This window comes from Salmo salar, chromosome 18 (genome assembly GCF_965601325.2).
Source record: "Salmo salar chromosome 18, fSalSal1, whole genome shotgun sequence".
In the NCBI taxonomy this organism is placed as follows: Eukaryota; Metazoa; Chordata; class Actinopteri; order Salmoniformes; family Salmonidae; genus Salmo; species Salmo salar.
The window spans coordinates 91,883,794-91,908,541 of record NC_138308.1 but is presented as its reverse complement, the minus strand read 5'-3'; the positions used below and the strand labels follow the sequence as shown (position 1 = coordinate 91,908,541).

Genomic DNA, 24,748 nt, shown 5'->3' with positions numbered 1-24,748 from the left:
TTTGTTAGCCTGACTACCCCTGCGGCTAAATATGGAAGTCAGGTTCACAACAAATTCCTCTCTTCCAGCTATGCTTTTCTCCAAAGCAGATTGCCCAAAAATTCTTTCAGAATTCTAAACCAGATTAAACATGTTTATGAGGTGACAGATACCTCTGTATACACTCCCATATGTTTCAATCGTCATTTTGTTCCACCTCAGTCTGATAAGGTGTTTGTTGAATGGAGGGAGAAGGGGCTGGCCACAACTGAAAACCTATACATTGAGAAGCAGTTTGCATCATTTAACCAGTTAAAGAACACATTTGAACTCTCTAATTCCAAATGATTCTGTAATTTACAAGTCAGACACTATATCAAAGGGAAAACATTTAAAAAACGTTGAAACCCTCCCTGTGCAACATTCATTTTTATGACCTGTTACAGCGCCCTCCCAACTCAAAACACCTCGTCTCCCAGTTTGTTTCATTTTATGACCTGTTACAGCACCCTCCCAACTCAAAACACTTAGGGCTCTATTCAATCAGATCCGACATCCGCATAGGTGTTGTTTTGGCGGTGGTTGAGGTGCAACTGCTTTTAGCTTAAGGTGTTCGCATACTAGGTTCGGTTTGCTCCTAGCAGAACTCGACTAGGCGAAGCGAACATCTGTGTCTTGCATACTCCCTTAACACCTTCAGTTGAAAAACAAAAAGTAAAGCAGCACTATTACAATTTGTCCCTCTTGAGATGCCGTAGCAACAAATAGCCAATAGACTTCCTCAAAATAGATAAATCAAGAAATTTTCGCCAAGGTCTTAGTCGCGCAATTTTTACATCTTACTAAGATGTTTGGTTCTGTATTTCTCAGGTGAACAATTTGCATGACAACTTGTCTTTTCTCGTTGAATGACAAACACTTCATTCAAGAATCCCTACTGTTGACCAATCACTGACGAAGGGGCGTAGACTTCAGCTGCCAGACTATCAACTAACCTCAAGAAAAAAAAATTGTCCTCAAAACAGCCGAACACTAAAATGTCACAAAAACACAATATATGTGCAAACTGTTTCGACTGGGAAGCATACGGTAAGCTTTAACGGATATCGCTTCATTACAAATTATCAAGAGAAGATGATCCCTGCCCCAACGCAGTTACACCTTCGACACCACCAAAACTTCAGCTTTGCAGGTTTTACCTATCGCTGGTTAAAGCTTGATCTGATTGAATCTAGGCCTTAGTCTTTCAGTTTGCATCCTTTTTCTTTGTCCATACTAGTCTTCTCAAGGAGACCTAGGGTGAAGAGTTGAATACTGCGATCTTGGATTATATCTGGGGAGAAGCCCTGTCAGAATTCACTTTTGTGTGACAGGTGTAAACTATATAGAATCTACCTCCATGTTTCTCCAATGTGTGACAGGTGTAAACTATATAGAATCTACCTCCATGTTTCTCCAATGTGTGACAGGTGTAAACTATATAGAATCTACCTCCATGTTTCTCCAATGTGTGACAGGTGTAAACTATATAGAATCTAGCTCCATGTTTCTCCAATGTGTGACAGGTGTAAACTATATAGAATCTAGCTCCATGTTTCTCCAATGTGTGACAGGTGTAAACTATATAGAATCTACCTCCATGTTTCCCCAATGTGTGACAGGTGTAAACTATATAGAATCTACCTCCATGTTTCCCCAATGTGTGACAGGTGTAAACTATATAGAATCTACCTCCATGTTTCCCCAATGTGTGACAGGTGTAAACTACATAGAATCTACCTCCAGGTTGAGAGGTGTATATCTTCATCTTCTTTCTTTTTTTTCCCTTCTATGGTTTAATGGTGGTCTGCAAACAAACGTTCAAGGTGCATGCCACCATCTACTGTTCTGGAGTGTGTGATCAATCATGTTTGGCCTAATTCTGTACCACTGAAATAAATAAACAAATAAATCCCTACTAACAAACCCCATCCAACTCTATCATGCTGAGACAATCCATCTTTAGGATCATTCAACATTTCAAAAATCATGTTTGCCATATCCACAATAATCTTCGACCTGGCATTTCTGCTTTCCACAATCCGATTTGTGTTAATAACCTATCCAATGAAAGCTATGATAGTAGCTCCCGAGTGGCACAGCGCTCTAAGGCATTGCAGTGCTAGTTGTGTCACTACAGATCCTGGATCGATTCCAGGCTGTGTCGCAGCCGGCTGCGACCGGGAGACCCATGAGGCGGCGCACAATTGGCCCAACGTCGTCCAGGTTAGACGAGGGTTTGGACCGCTGGGATGTCCTTGTACCATCGCGCTCTAGCAACTCCTGTGGCGGGCCGGGCGCATGCACGCTGACACGGTTGCCAGGTGTGCAGTGTTTCCTCTGACGCATTGGTGCGGCTGGCGGGGTCGTGTTTCAGAGGATGCACGACTTTCGATCCTTTCCAGGATGCTCAATTGAGACGGGACGCACCTGCACTCAAACTTTGAGTCTCATAGCAAAGGGTCTGAATAAATAAATAAGGTATTTCATATTTAAACAAAAACATTTTTTTTATAGATTTGCAAAAATTTCAAATAAACTGTTTTCGCTTTGTCATTATTGGGTATTGTGTGTAGATTGTTGAGGAAAGGCTGCATAGTAACAAAATGTGGATAAAGTCAAGCGGTCTGAATACTTTCCAAAGGCAGTGTATATATCCTAACTGCACTCCAGTAGGGAGGCTCCATATCTGTCATGTATACTCCGGCGCTCGAGGTCGCCCGGCCGCTTATTTTTTACGCACACCTGTCACCATCGTTACGCTGTGGTGGAAATTCTACCTTTATTAATTAATAATGAGGAGAGGCAAAGTCAATAATCAATCAAGGTATTACTTTTATTAAAAAAAACATATTGCAATAAGGAAGCTGGTTGTACCACAAACAAAGTGAATGGAGTGAGAGCCCCCGCAAAAAGAGTACGAAAGTCTTATATAGACAAGCCATCTCGTACAAGCATCTGCAAAACACGTGACCTTATGTATATATGTGTGTGTGTGTGTGAGAGAGAGAGCGACACGAAACTCAGTTACAGGGTACAGACTATAATGGAGAGGTTGTCTCAGTCTGTCACAACTGAACGAGGACAATAGGTGCCCAAAGTGACAGGAAGTCCCTCCAGACATACTTCCTCTAACAGTAGCTCAACGGTTCCCCCAAGTTGGGCGAGCAAGCGCCTTTGACTGTCGGCCCAGATGATGTATGGTCCTATTGGTCACACACACACAAAACATGAATCTTTCGCCCGGAAACAGGCTCCAAACAGAACAACAGCTTTATCACTGGTGCACAAGATATAACCTTTACTATAACCTTTACTCTGTCTCCAGTTAAGCTAAGAGGAACCAGTCAGTTTCCCCAGACATCATGGGGTCATTCTACACACCCACAGAACAGTTAGAACAGGCCTCTGCTTATGCACACACACACACACACCCTTTACTATCTTATATCAGTTAGTTCCTTTAACAATCTCAAGCCCAATGCCTAGTCTTAAAGAACAATATTTTAGTACACAAGCATTAGTAAGGTTAAACAGAAAATGCCCTCACAGCCTACAGCATAAATAACTTGTAACATAGGTACTAACCATTTGGATGTCAGCGTGATACAGGTCATGGGACCAATATTAGCATTTTTCACACGTTTTCTAACATCTATAAGTGACTTTGTTGAGCTTCAAAATCAATTTTAGATACTTTCGGACGATTTGGACACGATGTGCAAAAAAAAAATGCCAATATCGGTCCCATGAATCGAATTGGGATTTGTGCCAAAAATGCTAAAACATTAGCATGTGGAAACGGTCCCAGGGAAAATAAACCAAAGCATGGATTGTTGTCAGACCCTTGTCCACAGACTAGTTACAGGGTAAGGAAACCAATTTCTTATTTTGTAATTTGGGTGAACTCTCCCTTCAACCACACTGCTAACCTTATGCCTAACCCTAAATTAAGACCAAAAAAGCTCATTTTGACTTTATACCTATAGAAGCTAGTGGAAAGAAAAACTAAGGTCGTCACTCATTAGTTACCCACAGCCACAAAGTCAAACCACACCTATTTCTACAATTTATCTTCTTAAAATCAGATTTTTAAACATAACCCTAGCCAGGGGATTTGAACTAGCAACCTTTCGGTTACCGGCCCAATGCTCTAACCACTAGGATATCTGCTCCCCCGTGAATCAAATCAAATTGTATTGGTCACATACACGTTTAGCAGGTGTTTTTGCGGGTGCAGCGAAATGCTTGCGTTTCTAGCTCCAACAGTGCAGTAATATCTAACAATTTCACAACAAAACACACATTTAAAAGGAATTAAGAATATATACAGTTGAAGTCAGAAGTTTACATACACAGGTTGGAGTCATTAAAACTCATTTTCAACCACTCCACAAATTTCTTGTTAAACTATAGTTTTGGCAAGTCGGTGAGGACATCTACCTTGTGCATGACACAAGTAATTTTTCCAACAATTGTTTACAGACAGATTATTTAATTTATAATTCACTGTATCACAATTCCAGTGGGTCAGAAGTTTACATACACAAAGTTGACTGTGCCTTTAAACACCTTGGAAAATTCCAGAAAATGATGTCATGGCTTTAGAAGCTTCTGATAAATTATGTCAATTAGCCTAAGTCAATTGGAGGTGTACTTGTGGATGTATTTCAAGGCCTACCTTCAAACTCAGTGCCTCTGTGCTTGACATCATGGGAAAAATCAAAAGAAATCAGCCAAGACCTCAGAAAAAAAATTGTAGACCGCCACAAGTCTGGTTCATCCTTGGGAGCAATTTCCAAACGCCTGAAGGTACCACGTTCATCTGTACAAACGATAGTACGCAAGTGTAAACACCATGGGACCACGCAGCCGTCATACCGCTCAGGAAGCAGACACGTTCTGTCTCCTAGAGATGAACGTACTTTGGTGAGAAAAGTGCAAATCAATCCCAGAACAGCAAAGGACCTTGTGAAGATGCTGGAGGAAACAGGTACAAGCGTATCTATATCCACAGTAAAACGAGTCCTATATCGACATAACATGAAAGGCTGCTCAGCAAGGAAGAAGCCACTGCTCCAAAACCGCCATAAAAAAACCCAGACTATGGTTTGCCACTGCACATGGGGACAAAGATCATACTTTTTGGAGAAATGTCCTCTGGTCTGATGAAACAAAAATAGAACTGTTTGGCCATAATGACCATCGTTATGTTTGGAGGAAAAATGGGGATGCTTACAAGCCAAAGAACACCATCCCAACCGTGAAGCACGGGGGTGGCAGCATCATGTTGTGGGGGTGCTTTGCTGCAGGAGGGACTGGTGCACTTCACAAAATAGATGGCATCATGAGGATGGAAAATGATGTGGATATATTGAAGCAACATCTCAAGACATCAGTCAGGAAGTTAAAGCTTGGTTGCAAATGGGTCTTCCAAATGGACAATGACCCCAAGCATACTTCCAAAGTTGTGGCAAAATGGCTTAAGGACAACAAAGTCAAGGTATTGGAGTGGCCATCACAAAGCCCTGACCTCAATCCTATAGAAAATGTGTGGGCTGAACTGAAAAAGCGTGTACGAGCAAGGAGGCCTACAAACCTGACTCAGTTACACCAGCTCTGTCAGGAGGAATGGGCCAAAATTCACCCAACTTATTGTGGGAAGCTTGTGGAAGTCTACCCGAAATGTTTGACACAAGTTAAACAATTTAAAGGCAATGCTACCAAATACTAATTGAGTGTATGTAAACTTCTGACTCACTGGGAATGTGATGAAAGAAATAAAAGCTGAAATAAATCACTCGCTCTACTATTATTCTGACATTTCACATTCTTAAAATAAAGTGGTGATCCTAACTGACCTAAGACAGGGAATTTTTACTTGGATTAAATGTCAGGAATTGTGAAAACCTGAGTTTAAATGTATTTGCCTAAGGTGTATGTAAACATCCGACTTCAACTGTATATATTTGGATGAGCAATGATGGAGCCGCATAGAATATAATACAGTACATACAGCACCAGTCAAAGATTTTTCATTTATTTGTACTATTTTCTACATTGTAGAATAATAGTGAAGACAAACTATGAAATAACTCATATGGAATCATGTCGTAACCTAAAAAGTGTTAAATAAAATCAAAATATGTTTAATATTTGAGATTCTTCAAAGTAGCCACCCTTTCCTTTGATGAGAGCTTTGCACACTCACTCAGGCATTCACCTGTCATCACCCTGGGAGACATTCCAAAAACAAACGATCAGTAATTCCTGTTATAATGACGTGAAAATATCAACACTGAACAGCAGAGCTGTGACTTTCCTACAAAACTATGTAGTGTTTGATCATTACCTCATCATTCAAATCAAACTTAATTTCATAAAAATGTTTACATAACTTTCTCACATCCAATTATCTGAGACCAACAGGAAGTTGCTCTGCTCACATCCTGCTTTTTTATTCCCATCTTCTGACAGAAGATCTTAGTTGTAATGTAATTGTTTTCTTTCAGTTTTCATCCTGTTTTCTTCCTTTGTGGATGTTTTTCACATGCGTCAGCAGGTTAATCTTCTGAGTGAAGCTCTTCCCACAGTCACCACAGATAAAAGGTTTCTCTCTTGTGTGAGTCAGTTTATGCATGGTTAGATGTTCCTTGCGATTGAAGCTCTTCCCACAGTCACCACAGCTAAATGGTTTCTCTCCTGTGTGAGTCAGTTTATGCCTGGTTAGATGCTCCTTGCGATTGAAGCTCTTCCCACAGTCACCACAAGGAAATGATTTCTCTCCTGTGTGAGTCAGTTTATGCATGGTTAGATGCTCCTTGCGATTGAAGCTCTTCCCACAGTGCACACATTTAAAGGATTTCTCTCCTGTGTGAATCCTCATGTGCTTGGACAGACCTCCTTTGAGTTTGAAGGTCTTGCCACAAACAGGGCAGGTGCAGGGTTTCCCACTGTGACAGAGTCGGACATGGGCCTTCAGTTTACAGGTGGAGTTGTAGCGTTTTTTGCAGAATCTACATTCACTGGGTCTCTTCTTGGTAAGAGTCACATGCCTCTGCAGGTCAGCTTTCAGAGCAAACGTTTCACCACAATCACGGCAGTGGTGAGTTCTTCTAGCTGTGGTGCTGGGTTTGGAACAGTGTTTCTCCAATAGCGGGCTGGGATCCAATGCTGGGCTGTTGTCAAGTCCTACTGTGTCACTGCTTACGGCTGAGCTGTGGCTGGAGGCATTGTTTTGATTATCTGGAGGGTCACAGGGAATGTAGAGACCCTTAATGTGGGCCACAGTGCCAAAATGTTTCAGATCCCAAAGTGGGTCCTCCAGATCACATTCACTTTTCACACAGGAAGGAGTTAATATGAAATCTATGATATCAGGCTCCACCCCTTGAAGCTGCTCTTCCTCCTGACTGGTCCTGACTTCCTCCTGTTCCTCTTTAATCTGTGTGGGCTCTGGGTCCTCCTGCCCCAGACTGGGGCTCCACTCCTGCTCACAGTGCTGCTGCTCAGGGGGAACTTCCTCCCCAGAGCCAGAGAGCTGCATGGAGTCTGGAGGGAATGAGAGAAGGAAAAGAGGTTACCTATATAGAGACTTTAGATATCAGGGTTGTGGTCAACTTGAATTCATAAACCAGTAACTTCAAGACTAGGTAAACTATAATTCCAAATCAATACCTGAAAAATATAATATAGTTTCAATTACTTCTCAATAAATTGTAGAGAAGAAGCAATTTATTAATAACGTTTTTTATTTTTATTAAAACGTAACTTTCTTTTTTATTAAACAAATAACAAAAGACGAATAGTCATGCAAACAAGCATACATACAAACTATTTACATTGCCAGGAATCCTAAACAAACAATTCATATTCATTAACACAAGTTTTAAATGCATTTTTGTTTTTCATTTTAGTTAACCTCTCTTGGGCAGGTGGGACGCTACCGTCCCACTCGCCAACAGCCAGTGAAATAGCAGGGCGCCAAGTTCAAAACAACAAAAATCTCCTAATTCAAATTTCTCAAATATACAACTATTTTACACCATTTTAAAGATAAACTTCTTGTTAATCCAACCACATTGTCCGATTTCAAAAAGGCTTTACAGCGAAAGCATAGCATTAGATTATGTCAGGACAGCACCTAGACAAGAAAAACAACACAGCCATTTTCCAAGCAAGGAGAGGCGTCACAAAAACAAGAAATACAGCTAAAATTAATCACTAACCTTTGATGATCTTCATCAGATGGCACTCATAGGACTTCATGTTACACAATACATGTACGTTTTGCTCGATAAAGTTCATATTTATATTTTAAAAAAACATTTTACATTGGCGTGTAATGTCCAGAAATGTTTTGCCTCCCAAAACTTCCGGTGAATGAGCACATCAATTTACAGAAATACTCATAAACGTTGATAAAATATACAACTGTTATTCAAAGAATTATAGATACACTTCTCCTTAATGCAACCGCTGTGTCAGATTTCAAAAAAGCTTTACAGCGAAAGCAAACTTTGCAATAATCTGAGTACAGCGCTCAGTCACGAAACCAAACCCGCCATTTTGTGGAGTCAACAAAACTCAGAAATAGCATTATAAATATTCACTTACCTTTGATGATCTTCATCGGAATGCACTCCCAGGAAACCCAGTTCCACAATAAATGTTCATTTGTTTCGATAAAGTCCATATATATGTCCAAATACCTCCTTTTTGTTTGCGCGTTCAGTTGAGTAATGCAAATGCACTGTGCTCACGCAGTAAGTTCAGACGAAAAGTCAAAAAAGTTATATTACAGTTCGTAGAAACATGTCAAACGATGTATAGAATCAATCTTTAGGATGTTATCATAAATCTTCCAACTGGACGATTTCTTTGTCTTCAAAAAAGAAAAGAAACACAGCTAACTCTCACGGGAGCGCGCGCCACTGAGCTCATGTCATTTTCTCAGTCATCTGATTCCAAGACCTCTTATTCTCTCCCCATTCACAGTAGAAGCATGAAACAACATTCTAAAGACTGTTGACAACTAGTGGAAGCCTTAGGAAGTGCAAAATGACCTCAAATACACTGTATACTGGATAGGCAATCACTTGAAAAACTACAAACCTCAGATTTCCACACTTCCTGGTTGGATTTCTCTCAGGTTTTTGCCTGCCATATGAGTTCTGTTATACTCACAGACATCATTCAAACAGTTTTAGAAACTTCAGAGTGTTTTCTATCTACTAATAATATGCATATCCTACCTTCTGGCCCCGAGTAGCAGGCAGTTTAATTTGGGCACGCTTTTCATCCAAAATTCCAAATGCTGCCCCCTACCCTAGTGAAGTTAAACTAGTGCCATATTGTTTAAATTTATAAAGTGAAAAAAGTTAGTTTTTGAATTAGACCATTTGCGAATATGAAATGTACCTAGTATTATTAGCAGTTGAATTAAATATACTACATCTTTATCTATGTCAGAATTTCAGAAATAAATCAGTATATCAAAACCATTAAATAGTACAACCGGTCCTATTCTTTTTGTAACAAAATTCTGTATGTCAATCCCAAAACATTCTACTATAAATACAGGCAAAAAACAAATGCAAAATGGTCTCCTTCTCCATTCCACAGAAATCACATTTATAGTCAATATTCAGCTTGAATCTTTCCAAAATATGTTTCACAGGATAAATTCTATTTAACATTTTAAATGAAACTTCCTTTACCTTGTTACTGATACAATATTTGTTAGCAATTTTCCATGCTTTCCCCCATTGTATATCACCATAGATATTTGACCAAAAGAATCTTGCTGAGGGAATTGTAGTATCACAAACAATATTCCTAATCTGTTTATTACTACATTTATCTTTGATGTTAATATTGCCAATGAATATATTTTCATGTAAATCTATGTTACTTACATCAACCACAGAGAAATTTAAAAGACATACAACCCACTTCGGAATCGCATCAAAAACAATTTCATATTCTTTCGGGAGTTATGGGAATTTTAAACTTATCAAGAAATTCCCCATATGAGAGTAGATATCCATCCTCATTCAGTAACTGACCAACCAAAATAATTTTATTCTCAAACCAGTTATGAAAAAAAAGACATGCGATTTAAAAAATATATTTTTTGTTCGATATAGCGTACCTGTGAGGGGAAAAAATTGTGTTTATACGCTAACATCCAAGCTAAAATTGCCTGCTTATGGAATTTGGCCAACTTTACTGGGATTTTATCAACATCAAAATTACATCGAAGCAAAAATTCTAAACCGCCAACAGAGTCAAATAAATACGTAGGGAAGACATTCCAAATACTGTTCTGGTTCTTAACCTGTTTAGGATAGGGGGCAGTATTTTCACGTCCGGATAAAAAAACGTACCCGATTTAATCTGGTTATTACTCCTGCCCAGAAACTAGAATATGCATATAATTAGTAGATTTGGATAGAAAACACCCTAACGTTTCTAAAACTGTTTGAATGGTGTCTGTGAGTATAACAGAAATCATATGGCAGGCCAAAACCTGAGAAGATTCCATACAGGAAGTGCCCTGTCTGACCATTTCTTGTCCTTCTATAGCCTCGTTATGGAAAATAGAGGATCTCTGCTGTAACGTGACATTTTCTAAGGCTCCCATAGGCTCTCAGAAGGCGCCAGAACGGGGAATGATGACTCTGCAGTCCCTGGGCGAAAAACAGTAGGGCTTTTGGAAAGTGGTCGTTCTGAGAACAATGACACGGGTGCGCGCGTGCATATGAAGACTCCATTTTCTATTTTCAGTGTTTGAACGAAAACAAGGTTTCCCGGTCGGAATATTATCGCTATTTTACGAGAAAAAAATAATAATACAAAAAAATAATAATAATAATAATAATAAAAAATAAAAAAAACGCACAAAAATGTATTTTAAACAGCGTTTGACATGCTTCAAAGTACGGTAATGGAATATTTAGAATTTTTTTGTCACGATACGCACCGGCGCGTCACCCTTCGGACAGTGTCTTGAACGCAAGAACAAAATGCAGCTATTTGGATATAACTATGGATTATTTGGAACCAAAACAACATTGGGTGTTGAAGTAGAAGTCCTGGGAGTGCATTCTGACGAAGAACAGCAAAGGTAATCCAATTTTTCTTATAGTAAATCTGACTTTGGTGAGGGCTAAACTTGGTGGGTGTCTAAATAGCTAGCCCTGTGATGCCGGGCTATCTACTTAGAATATTGCAAAATGTGCTTTCACCGAAAAGCTATTTTAAAATCGGAAACCGCGATTGCATAAAGGAGTTCTGTATCTATAATTTTTTTGTGAACGTTTATTGTGAGTAATTTAGTAAATTCACCGGAAGTGTTCGGTGGGTATGCTAGTTCTGAACGTCACATGCTAATGTAAAAAACTGTTTTTTTATATAAATATGAACTTGATTGAACAAAACATGCATGTATTGTATAACAATGTCCTGGGAGTGTCATCTGATGAAGATCAAAGGTTAGTGCTGCATTTAGCTGTGGTTTTGGTTTTTGTGACATTATATGCTAGCTTGAAAAATGGGTGTGTGATTATTTCTGGCTGGGTACTCTCCTGACATAATCTAATGTTTTGCTTTCGTTGTAAAGACTTTTTGAAATCGGACAATGTGGTTAGATAAAGGAGAGTCTTGTCTTTAAAATGCTGTAAAATAGTCATATGTTTGAAAAATTGAAGTTTTTGGATTTGAGGAGTTTGTAATTCGCGCCACGCTCTATCATTGGATATTGGCGACTAGATGTAAGAGGTTTTAACATACGTCAGAATCCAATTTATTTTAAAAGTATTATTTAGAGTATTGAAATCTAAAACCTCAAGACCTCCTTGTTCTTGGGCATTAGAGAGAATATCTTTCGTAAATAGTGAGGCTTGTTCCTCCTTGCATATAACAATTTCAAGATAAGGTTACTTATCTTTAATTGGGATACCATATACTTCCTGTAAAAAACACAACCCTTGATATTAATTTTCAAACTCGAAACTAAGGAAAAGTCTTCAATACAGGAAACTGCTTTAGAAACCTCATTCCTTTTTCTAAAAAATATGGTGTTATCAGCCAGTTGACATAGTTTAAATTCATTGCCAAGTGCTGAAACACCTTGAAAATTACCTTTCTTGATATTAAGAGCCATAATTTGAGTAACCAATAAAAATTGACTAGATGGGCAGCCCTGCCTAATGCCACGGCCAATATTACATCTTTGGGATGTCCCGTGAGCTAATTTTACAGAGCTAGTACAACCAATATATAAAGTTTGGACTGCAAAATAAAAAAAAAGTCACCAAACCAACCCCACAAAATCCCCACCCCATATTACGTTGGCCAATGGAAATTTAGACATTTTACTTATTTTCCTCTCAATGTCTCTAAATAAAAAAAATCAGTTACTTGACTTGTTATTGGAAGCATAAGTTTTTACAACAATGAATTGAATGAGGTTGACATCTACCAATAGCATAATTAATCTCCCTGTATTATCTGCTTCATGACTCAATACATGACCCTTAAAGTTGCCTATTAAAATAGCGACACCAGCTGACCGATTAGTACCAAATGAAAACCAAATATCATTCCCCCACTGACACTTCCAAAACGCAGTATCTGTGGAACAGGCATGAGTTTCTTGAATGAAATAAAAAAGTCGGCACTCTTACCCTTACAATACAAAAATAAAGATTTCCTTTTCAAAATATTACAGATTCCGCTGGCATTAATAGAAAAAAAAGAAATTGACATTTACCATCACAGTGACTATATGAAGAATATTAAACTTGTATACGTTCACATGAATCGGGTTCTCACAAAAAGAAAAGTTCTTACTAGTTGCAAATAAAAACAGTCCTTTGCACCACGCAAGTGGTTGACTTAAATTATATATTTTTATACAATTGCAAATAACATTGTACCATAGATTGGTAAAACAAATAGCCATCAAGCTAACATTAAGTGTCGGTGCGAATTTCCCTGCCATAAAAAAATGTATATAAAAAAAGTTTGGTTCACACAAACAATGCTCTTTCCTCAAGAAATATAAAGTTTTATCAGATGCAAATAATACTCAGTCCTGCACATCTCACTTGATAAATCAAGCAGTCAACAAGCTAGGCGTCAGCGTGAATTTCCCTTCCATTAACAAAAGCCTTTGCTCCCGCAAAGCATGCACTTTTCCCTTCCTTCCTTCCTTCCTTGCTCTCTCAATCATTGGCCACAGACGATTCCGAGCTTCCCTGTCAAACGCTGTCAGATCCTTCTTGTTCTTCTTGAACTAGTCATTGTGCTGTGCTGGAGATGAATCTCATGATCACTGGTCGTGGTGGCTGGTCATTTTCCCCATCTCTCAGCCTACCCAGGCGGCGCACTACATCCAGAGAACCAACATTTCACTCCTCCTATTGCCCTGCAAATGTCCTTCACTTTTGCTTTGATGTTCTTGTCAGATTTTTCTGCTATTCCATAAATTCGAAGATTCCATCTCCGACTATACCGGTCATTCTCGTTTACCTTTGACTCCATTTCAGTGAGTTTCTTTCTCCTGCTTTGCAATCTGAACTTTCGCTGTTGCGTTCTACTGTTTGAGTTTTTACTTCCTCAGCATTGAAATCAATCAATTTCTTCAGGTTAAAGATACTGATAGTGTTCTTTTTCACTAAATCCATGATGTCATCTGCGCTCTCTTTGATGTTAGCCGTAAGGATGCAGGCGATGTTGTCCTGTAGTTGGCTCATTGATGGTTCACTTCTCAGCTTCTTTGGAAGTTGCTCCTTGGTTGGGGTATTCGGGTAGGAATCACATTCACCACCCCCCCCCCCCCCTTTTTTTTTTTTTTTTACACTGCAAGCATATGAGTGAGTTTCAACAATGCCTCTCTTCTCCTTGGAAGTTTCAACATCCATTATCTCAGCAACAGTTTGGTCATGTCCTGATTCCATGCTACTAGCTATGAAGACGTTAGCAGGCTAAAATAACTACACACGTTGAAACTTTTCGATAGCTAGCTTGTTCGTTGGAAATCGTGAAAATATTTCAATGGTTTGATTAATTACAAAATTATTGAAAATAGCTACATTGTATGGTTAGATATTATTTTTGGTGAGAAAAAAAAAACACAAATTGCAACTGCAGTCTAAAACTATAAACTTTGTGAGAAAAGCCTAAAATTGTTCCTTAGCTAGAAATATTACACCGGCTCATGCCGCCATCTTGAGCCCTTTAAAAAGTTACAATCAAATAACTTCCTGGTTTTTATGACGCAAAGTTTTTATCCATGCGCGGTAAATATAAAAACAACTTCTTCAAATGGATCAAATGGTGATCAGTTAAATATATCAATAAGGTAGAACTATAGCTAGCTATCAGTAGCGCTACATACTAACCTATTCTACATAGTTGATTCTCCGGTGTCCTCCGCAGCAGTCTCCGTAGCCGATCATTCTCCTCCTGGTATTCTACTACCGTTTTCTCAACTGCCCCGAAAATCTCCACAGCAGCCGCCGTTAAACGGTCATTTAAAAACACACGCAACAACTGTAGTTTAGACATTTTCAGTCGAATGAAAGTTGGGTAGTCTGTTCCGTTCAGTCGGTATGTCTTTCTTTACTCCACGCAATGAATGCAAACTCTTTCCCAATCCTACTTCCGTGTATTAGTCAAGGAATATCTTAATTTTTATCCGTCGTTCTAGTTGTTGACGAACCCAGAAACACACAACAGCGCCACCAGCTGGATGGGGGTTTACTACTGTGCAAGGCAGCATACAGGCCAGTAGTGAAGGGAAACGATAACTACATGTTGACAAACAAAGGTTATCATAAGTAAAGGATGATCTGGGACAATCAACTGATTATCATTACTCTATACGAGATGAAAGCAATATCATGAATGAGCAGCATTAGGTCAGAATTGATGAGAAATACTCTTGGACAAATGAAAGGAGTCCTTTTCTGGATTTATATTTAATATAATGTATCAATAACATCAGCCCGACCATTATGTCATCACCTTAGAGACCATTACGTCATCACCTTAGAGACCATTACGTCTTCACCTTAGAGACCATTACGTCATCACCTTAGAGACCATTACGTCATCACCTTAGAGACCATTACGTCATCACCTTAAAGACCATTATGTCATCACCTTAAAGACCATTCTCTCATCACCTTAGAGACCATTCTCTCATCACCTTAGAGACCATTATGTCATCACCTTAGAGACCATTATGTCATCACCTTAAAGACCATTATGTCATCACCTTAAAGACCATTACGTCATCACCTTAAAGACCATTATGTCATCACCTTAGAGACCATTACGTCATCACCTTAGAGACCATTATGTCATCACCTTAGAGACCATTACGTCATCACCTTAAAGACCATTATGTCATCACCTTAGAGACCATTACGTCATCACCTTAAAGACCATTATGTCATCACCTTAAAGACCATTACGTCATCACCTTAAAGACCATTATGTCATCACCTTAAAGACCATTACGTCATCACCTTAGAGACCATTACGTCATCACCTTAGAGACCATTACGTCATCACCTTAAAGACCATTATGTCATCACCTTAAAGACCATTATGTCATCACCTTAGAGACCATTACGTCATCACCTTAAAGACCATTATGTCATCACCTTAAAGACAGTCCAAATCAAACGTCCAGATTTGACTGTTTCTAATGAAAATTGAGCAGACGTTGTACAGCAGACATGTGAATGTCCTACAATACTCTATACTGCTTAATCATTACCTCATCATTCAAATCAAACTTTATTTACATACAATGTTTTACGACATTAAATTCATTAAAGATCTATTTATCTGAGACCCACAGTATGAATGGTCTGGAGTTGCTTTCCTTTCCTAAGAGTGTTGTCCACATCCTGCCTTTTTATTCCCATCTTCTGAAAGAAGATTTTCTTTCTTTGTGGATATTATCCATATGCTTCAGCAGATTAGTCTTCCGAGCTAATATTTTACCACAGACTGAGCAGGTTCAGTTAGGTGCTCCTTGCGATTGAAGCTCTTCCCACAGTCACCACAGCTAAATGATGTGAAACCTCATGTGCATGGACAGATTTCCTTTTTGTTTGTAGAGAAGGTCTTGCCACAAAAGGGGCAGGTGCAGGTTCCCCGATTTGAGCATTCAAATCCAATGGTGGGTTGGGATCCAATGATTGGCTGCTGTCAAGTCCTTCTGGGTCGCTCCTTATGGCTGAGCTCTGGCTGTAGGCATTGTATTGATTATCTGGAAGGTCACAGGCAATGTCAAAACCCTTTAGGTTGGTCACAGTGCCAAAAGGATTAGGATTCACCGGTTTAGAGTAACTCTCCCAGTTCTCTACATTTTGGGTTTGGGGATGAGTGAAGGACTGAAGTGGGTCCTCCAGATCAAATTCACTTTTTACACAGGGAGGAGTGAATAGGAACTCTATATCAGGCTCCACCCCTTGAAGCTGCTCTTCCTCCTGACTGGTTCCTGAGTTCCTCCTCTTCCTCTTTAATCTGTGTGGGCTCTGAGTCCTCCTGCCCCAGATTGGGGCTCCACTCCTGCTCACAGTGCTGCTGCTCAGGGGGAACCTCCTCTTCAGAGACGGCGAGGGAGAGCTGCAAGGAGTCTGAAGGGAAGGAGAGGAGTTTAGAGGTTATACGGACTTTAGACTAGCTGAGAAAACTGAACTCCACCGTCTAGACAGTACCAGTCAAAAGTTTAGACACACCAACTCATTCAGGGGTTTTTGTTTATTTTTTACATTGTAGAATAATAGTGAAGATATCAAAACTATGAAATAATACATGGAATAACTACATGGAATCATGTAGTCACCAAAAAAGTGTTAAATAAATCAAAATATATTTTATATTCTTCAAAGTAGCCACCCTTTGCCTTGAGGACAGCTTTGCACACTCTTGGCATTCTCTCAAGCAGCTTCACCTGGAATGCTTTTCCAACAGTCTTGAAGGAATTCCCACATATGTTGAGCACGTGTTGGCTGCTTTTCCTTCACTCTGCGGTCCAACTTATCCCAAACCATCTCAATTTGATTGAGGTTGGGTGATTGTGGAGGCCAGGTCATCTGAAGCAACACTCCATCACTCTCCTTCTTGGTCAAATAGCCCCTACACAGCCTGGAGGTGTGTTGGGTCATTGTCCTGTTGAAAAATATAGGATAATCCCACTAAGTGCAAACCAGATGAGATGGCGTATTGCTGCAGAATGCTGTGGTAGCCATGCTGGTTAAGTGTGCCTTGAATTCTAAATAAATCACTGACAGTGTCACCAGCAAAGCACCCCCCACACTATCACACCTCCTCCTCCATGCTTCACGGTGGAAACCACACATGTGCAGATCATCCGTTCACCTACTCTGCGTCTCACAAAGACACAGCGATTGGAACCAAATTTGGACTCATCAGACCAAAGGACAGATTTTTACCAGTCTAATGTCCATTGCTTGTATTTCTTGGCCCAAGCAAGTATCTTCTTCTTCTTGGTATCCTTTAGTAGTGGTTTCTTTGCAGCAATTCGACCATGAAGGCCTGATTCACGCAGTCTCCTCTGAACAGTTGATGTTGAGATGTGTCTGCTACTTGAACTCTGTAAAGCATTTATTTGGGCTACAATTTCTGAGGCTGGTAACTCTAACTTATACTCTGCAGCAGAGGTGACTCTGGGTCTTCCTTTCCTGTGGCGGTCCAAACGGGAGCCAGTTTCATCATAGTGCTTGATGGTTTTTAGGAGGACCCAGAGACCACACAGATTAAAGAGGAAGAGGAGGAAGTCAGGACCAGTCAGGAGGAAGAGCAGCTTCCAGGGCTGGAGGCTGATATCAGAGAGCTTATATTCACTCCTTCCTGTGTGAAAAGTGAATGTGATCTGGAGGACCCACTTTGGTCCTTGACTCTTCCCCAAAACCAGACTGTGGAGAACAGAGAGAGTGACTCTAAACCAGTGGATCTCAAACCTTTTGGCACTGTGACCCACCTAAGGGGTGTTGCAATTCCCTCTGACCCTCCAGACAATCAAAACAATGCCTACAGCCACAGCTCAGCCGTATAAGTAGTAACACAGTTGGACTTGACAGCTGCCCACCATTGGATTCAAACACACCAATGGGGGAACCCTGCACTTGCCCATTTTGTGACAAACAAAAAGGAAATCTGTCCATGCACATGAGGATTCACACAGGCGGGAACCTATTTAAATGTGGTGAATGTGAGAAACGCTTCAATCTCAAGGAACAACTAACCAGACATACTGCATATGCATTCACAGAGGACAGAAAACATTCAGCTGTAATTTTTGCTTTTAAAAGCTTCAAATCAGAAGGGGGACTTAAGGAGGTACATACTGACTCACACATGAGAGAAACCATTTAGCTGTGGTGACTGCGGTAAAGGCTTCATTTGCAAGGAGCACCTAATTGCACATATAAAGACTGACACAGGATAAGTTTCAGTCTCAAGCAGAATCTTACCATGCATAAACTGGTAAATAGATCTATGATGAATTTACTGTTTTAAAACATTGTATGTAAATAAAGTTTGATTTGAATGATGAGGTAATGATTAAGCAGTATAGAGTATTGTTGGAAATTCACAGGTAGGCTGTACAAAGTCTGTAGAATGTTCATTAGAAACAGGAATATCTGGTCGTTTGATTTGGACTGTCTCTAAGGTGATGACGTAATGGTCTCTCGAGGTGATGACATAATGGTCAGGATGTTGTAATTTATACATTATATTAAATACAATTACAGAAAAGGACTCCTTTCATTTGTCAAAGAGCATTTCTCAACAATTCTGACATAATGCTGCTCATTCATGATTATTGATTTGATATTGTATAGAGTAATGATATACTGTCGACTCCTGATTAATAATTTATGATAACCACTGTTTGTCAACATGTAGTTATCGTTTCCCTTCACTACTGGCCTGTAGGCTGCCTTGCACAGTAGTAAACCCCCATCCAGCTGGTGGCGCTGTTGTGTGTTTCTGGGCTCGTCACCAACTTGAACAAAGGACTTTATCAAATTCCTTGACTAGAACATGGAAGTTGGATTAGATACGTGTTTGTTTTGATTTTGCATTCCTTATGTGGAGTTAACAAATACACACTAACTAATCTAAATAGGCTACCAAACTCTCATTCGACTGAAAATGTCTAAACTACAGTTGTTGCGTGTGTTTTTAAATGATCGTTTAACGGCGGCTGCTGTGGAGATTTTCGGGGCAGTTGAGAAAACGGTAGTAGAATACCAGGAGGAGAATGATCGGCTACGGAGACTGCTGCGGAGGACACCGGGGAATCAACTATGTAGAATAGGTTCGTATGTAGCGCTACTGATAGCTAGCTATAGCTATGTTTTATCAGTTGTGGAAAAAGTAGCCAATTGTCATACTTGAGTAAAAGTAAAGATACCTAATAGAAAATGACTCAAATAAAAGTCACCCAGTAAAATACTACTTGAGTAAAAGTCTAAAAGTATTTGGTTTTAAATACACTTGTCTTAAGTATCACAAAGAAATGTAATTGCTAAAATATACTTACGTATCAAAAGTTTACGGATAGCCTGGGCCACACTCCCAACATAATTTACAAACAAAGCATTTGTGTTTAGTGAGTCCGCCAGATCAGATGCTGTTGTAATGACCAGGGATTTTCTCTTCTAGTGCATTGCACCATTTCCTGTAATTTTGGGTGTCAGGGAAAATGTTTGCAGTAGAAAGTACATTATTTTCTTTAGGGATGTAAAAAGTAAAAGTTGTCATAAATACTTAAGTAGTATTTTACAGTATTTTACTTAAGTACTTTACACCACTGTATTTTATTGATAAACTGTTACCTGATCACCATTTAATTAATTAAGTTGTTTTTAATCTTGAGAAAAACATTGTCATGAAAACCAAGAAGTGATTTCAATTTGTAATTCAAAAAAGGATTCTAAAAAAAATAAGTAGCTTATTCTCTAAAATGTATTGAGACATTTAAAAATAGATTCTAGTTTTCAAATATTGAATTAGAATTATAGTTCACGTAGTCCTGATTTAACTGGCTTAAAGGTTCAAATTGACTCTAAAGTCTGTATAGGCAGAGATATAGAGAATGGTGCAATTTGGGGCATTGCTGCATGTGGGCATTATATAGTGGTACATTTTTATTTTTTTTAAACTAAGACAGGCGGGGGCGCTCCAGTACAGTAGGAGGCGATAATGCATAAATAACGTTGTATGCAGATAAACCCCACAGAAGAAGAGGTGGGGCTGACACTGGTAGCTAGCTAGTACACCGGTAGACCTTCGCCCCGACTGTCGGACACTGTTTTCCCGTAGTCCTGTTAACGATGTCGAGGGAAGGTGTTCGGGAAGCGCGAGTGAAGGACACTGTGTGCTGGTAAGGAGGACTCCAGTAGGCGGGGCGACACTAACTAGCAAGCACACGGTGTCGCTAACTAACTAGCAAGCACACGGTGTCGCTAACTAACTAGCAAGCACACGGTGTCGCTAACTAGCAAGCACACGGTGTCGCTAACTAACTAGCAAGCACACGGTGTCGCTAACTAACTAGCAAGCACACGGTGTCGCTAACTAACTAGCAAGCACACGGCGTCGCTAACTAACTAGCAAGCTAGCTAGCGCAACACCGGTAGACCATGTTTCGCCCCCATCTTTTGGGCACTGTTTTCCCGTAATGTGGGCAGTTTTTCGGCAGTGGGAGTGAAGGACACTGTCTACTGGTGTCGCCCCTGCCTCCCGCTAGATGGTAAGGAGGACTCTGGTACACAGTAGGCGGGGGCAAAAAAACTCACATAATACTTCCGTTTCCCTTTTGACACACATTTAAAAGTGTCACACAAGCATGAAGATGTCATACTCAATCGTGGGGGCGTTCATGGAGAAACCAACGGGATGCTGGGGGGCGTTCATGAAGCAACCAACGGGATGCTGGGAGGTGTTCATGAAGCAACCAATGGGATGCTGGGTGGGGGCGTTCATGAAGAAACCAATGGGATGCTGGGGGGCGTTCATGAAGCAACCAACGGGATGCTGGGAAGGGGGGGGGGGTTCATGAAGAAACCAACGGGATGCTGGGAAGTGTTCATGAAGCAACCAATGGGATGCTGGGTGGGGGCGTTCATGAAGAAACCAATGGGATGCTGGGCGGGGGGCGTTTATGAAGAAACCAGTGGGATGCTGGGTGGGGTCGTTCATGAAGAAACCAATGGGATGCTGGGTGGGGGCGTTCATGAAGAAACCAATGGGATGCTGGGTGGGGGCGTTCATGAAGAAACCAATGGGATGCTGGGTGGGGGCGTTCATGAGGAAACCAATGGGATGCTGGGTGGGGGCGTTCATGAAAAAACCAATGGGATGCTGGGGGGGGGGGCGTTCATGAAGAAACCAATGGGATGCTGGGCGGGGGGGCGTTTATGAAGAAACCAACGGGATGCTCGAAGGGGGCCGCAATCACACACAATTGGAAATACTGGATATAATGAGATGTCTCCGCCTTAACAATGGGATTCACTGTCCACAGAGCGGAATGGTCAGGCTGTCTATTACTCTCTTTGGATTGGTGGATACATCTCATTATTTGAATACTTTTTTGAATATTATAAAAATCAACCGCCTCTATTCAATGGAGAGTGAGATGCTGTGATCGCATAATGGTCACAGTATTCTAGATAACAGAACAGACTATAATAGCATAGTATAACATTACTTAAAGACTAAAACACCACCACATTCAATCGTGCATCACAATTCTTCCAAGTTTTACCTGTGAAACATCCCATGCAGCGTCATTCTGCATAGTAACCGTTTGATCTCGGTCAATTTCATGGGTATATGCGTTTTGGATCTTCCTGAGTTATGCAGTATTGTTTTTAAGTATCCTACAGTGTTGTGTTGAATGATGGAGTGAATACATTTTTAGGGCAGATTGTGTTTAAAAGCTGTAGCATATCCTACCTGTGTATTTTGCCTAGTGGTGCGCACTATTTAGCCTCAAGATTGTTTTTTATTTTAATAAATTGGGTTCTGTTATGTACAATGCTTTGATCTTGTTGACACCGATTTACCTGTATTAAACGAGCACCAGAACAGCCTGTTCTCTACATGTAGTAGAATAGACACATAGTGAATGGCAAAGAAGCTTCGGGAAGCTCCAGCTCTTTTAGTGAAGGGGACTAAAGATCTGGAAGAGATCCTGCAGCCACTCAGTAATAATTAACGATCTGCTTAATGTAGAAAGATTTTGGGCAGAGTAAACCCTCTCGCTTCGCTTCTTCCTTTCTGCTATAGGTAACCTCTGCTCCTCCTCTCCTTCCCTCCAGACTCCCTGCAGCTCTCTGTCTCTGAAGAGGATGTTCCCCCTGAGCAGCAGCACTGTGAGCAGGAGTGGAGCCCCAGTCTGGGACAGGAGGACCCAGAGCCCACACAGATTAAAGAGGAACAGGAGGAACTCAGGAGCAGTCAGGAGGAAGAGCAGCTTCAAGGGGTGGAGCCTGATATCATAGATTTAGATTTCACTCCTCCCTGTGTGAAAAGTGAATGTGATCAGGAGGACCCACTTTGGTCCTTGACTCTTCGTCAAACCAAGACTGAGGAAAACAGAGAGAGTGACTCTAAACCAGTGGATCTGAAACCTTTTGGCACTGTGACCCACCTAAGGGGTCTGGACATTCCCTGTGACCCTCCAGATAATCAAAACAATGCCTCAGCCATAAGCAGCAACCCAGTAGGACTTGACAGCAGCCCACCATTGGATCCCAGCCCACCATTGGATCCCAGCCCACCATTGGATCCCAGCCCACCATTGGATCCCAGCCCACCATTGGAGGAACACTGTTCCAAACCCAGCATCACATCTAGAAAAACTCACCACTGCCGTGACTGTGGTAAAACATTTGCTCTGAAAGCTGATCTGCAGAGACATGTGACTCTCACCAAGAAGAGACTCGGTGAATGTAGATTCTGCAAAAAACGCTACAACTCCACCTGTAAACTGAAGGCCCATGTCCGACTCTGTCACAGTGGGAAACCTTGCACCTGCCCTGTTTGTGGCAAGACCTTCAAATACAAAGGAGTTCTGCCCAAGCACATGAGGATTCACCAAGGAGAGAAATCTTTAAGCCGTGCTGACAGTGAGAAAAGCTTCAGTCACAAGGGTGCCCTAAACTTGCATAAACTGACTCACACTGGAGAAAAAACATTTAGCTGTGGTGACTGTGAGAAAAGCTTCAATCTCAAGAATAACCTAACCAGGCATAAACTGATTCACACAGGAGAGAAATCATTTAGCTGTGGTGACTGTGGGAAAAGCTTCAGCCTCAAGAATAACCTAACCAGGCATAAACTGATTCACACAAGAGAGAAACCATTTAGCTGTGGTGTCTGTGGAAAAAGCTTTAGTCAGAAAGGGGACCTAGGGAGGCACAAACTGACTCACACAGATGATAAACCATTTAGCTGTGGTGACTGCGGGAAAAACTTCAGACAGAAAGGGGACCTAAGGAGACACATACTGATTCACACAGGAGAGAAACCATTTAGCTGTGGTGACTGTGGGAAAAGCTTCAATCAGAAGGGGGACCTAAGTAGGCATAGACAGACTCACACAGGAGAGAAACAACATGGCTGCTCAGTCTGTGGTAAAAGATTCATTCGTAAGGCTCATCTGCTGAAGCATGTGAATAACGTCCACAAAGAAAGAAAACAGGATGAAAACAAGAACAACGAAAATTAGGATTAAAATCTAGTTAGGACAAAGAGGATCTGCGGTTAGCAGATGGGAATTAAAAGGCAGGATGTGGACACTTAGAAAAACAAAGCAACTCTGGATTATTGACGCTGTGGTTTTTCAAATAAATGAATGTGTGATGGATTTACTTTTTGTAAAACGTTTTATACCAATAAAGTTTCATTTGAACAATGAGGTAATGTTCAAAGAGTAGCATCCCAGTATTATGGGAATTAGCCAGCTAGCCATGCCTTGAAATGGGCATGGTCTAATTGATTCAACAAACAAAAAAAACATACATTTAGATTTTTTTTTTTAAATGAACCAGAAAAGCAGTAGTTATTTCTGGTAGCTTATCAAAGATCAATAGCTAAATCCTTGATTCTGCTAGGTAGTAGACCCCTCTGCTATTACGTTAGTCATTTAGCAGACGCTCTTATGCTAGGTAGTAGACCCCTCTGCTATTACGTTAGTCATTTAGCAGACGCTCTTATGCAGAACGACTTAAAGGAGCAATTAGTGTTAAGTGTCTTGCTCAAAGGGTACATCAACAGATTTTTCACCAAGTCGGCTCTGGGATTTGAACCAGCGACCTTTCGGTTACTGGTCCAACCCCCTTAACAGCTAGGCTACCTGCCGATCCTGTCTGAAGTCTGTTGATGTTTTCACATCATAAAAAAAATAATATATTTTATCTGTTTGTTTTGGAATGTCTCTCGGGGCGATGAGAGAATAATCTAACTGATGTTATTGATACATAAAAATAAAAAAATTCTGTCTGAAAAAAAATCTTCATCCATTTGTCCAAGTGTATTTATAATTAATTTTGTCCTAATGTTGCTCATTGTGATGATATTGATTTAATCTCGTATATGGAGTAATGATATACAGTCGACTCCTGATGATCAATTGATTCTCCCACATCATCCTATACTGATGAAA

At 40.4% G+C, this 24,748-nt stretch overlaps 2 protein-coding genes across 3 annotated transcripts; one reads left to right on the top strand and one right to left on the bottom strand.

Annotated features, from left to right (window-relative positions):
• Positions 1 to 2,835: 2,835 nt before the first annotated feature.
• Positions 2,836 to 16,779, bottom strand: LOC123723680 (uncharacterized). The gene is made up of 2 exons (XM_045700544.2): positions 14,427 to 16,779; positions 2,836 to 7,569 (listed from the first exon to the last, which is right to left on the bottom strand). The coding sequence occupies exons 1-2, from the start codon at positions 14,590 to 14,592 to the stop codon at positions 6,527 to 6,529; spliced, it is 1,209 nt and encodes a 402-aa protein (XP_045556500.2). The 5' UTR covers positions 14,593 to 16,779; the 3' UTR covers positions 2,836 to 6,526.
• Positions 16,780 to 19,092: 2,313 nt separating this feature from the next.
• LOC106578064 (uncharacterized) lies at positions 19,093 to 24,601 on the top strand. Of its 2 annotated transcripts, XR_014381449.1 has the most exons (3): positions 19,093 to 19,390; positions 22,401 to 24,197; positions 24,252 to 24,601. XR_014381449.1 is itself a non-coding variant. In XM_014156633.3 (2 exons), exons 1-2 carry the CDS (start codon positions 19,225 to 19,227, stop codon positions 23,810 to 23,812), a joined length of 1,578 nt encoding a protein of 525 aa, XP_014012108.3. In that variant the 5' UTR covers positions 19,093 to 19,224; the 3' UTR covers positions 23,813 to 24,601. The 2 variants fall into 2 exon arrangements, 1 of the variants encoding a protein (XP_014012108.3); XM_014156633.3 differs by having other exon boundaries at positions 22,401 to 24,601.
• Positions 24,602 to 24,748: the final 147 nt, after the last annotated feature.

What these genes read in the sequence shown, in the direction of transcription:
- LOC123723680 (XM_045700544.2), bottom strand. Translation starts at nt 14,592, where the DNA reads ATGTCTAAACTACAGTTGTTGCGTGTGTTTTTAAATGACCGTTTAACG. An exon ending in GAATCAACTATGTAGAATAG is followed by an intron (nt 7,570 to 14,426) that starts GTTAGTATGTAG and finishes CATTCCCTCCAG; the next exon opens with ACTCCATGCAGCTCTCTGGC.
- LOC106578064 (XM_014156633.3), top strand. Translation starts at nt 19,225, where the DNA reads ATGTCTAAACTACAGTTGTTGCGTGTGTTTTTAAATGATCGTTTAACG. An exon ending in GAATCAACTATGTAGAATAG is followed by an intron (nt 19,391 to 22,400) that starts GTTCGTATGTAG and finishes CCTTCCCTCCAG; the next exon opens with ACTCCCTGCAGCTCTCTGTC.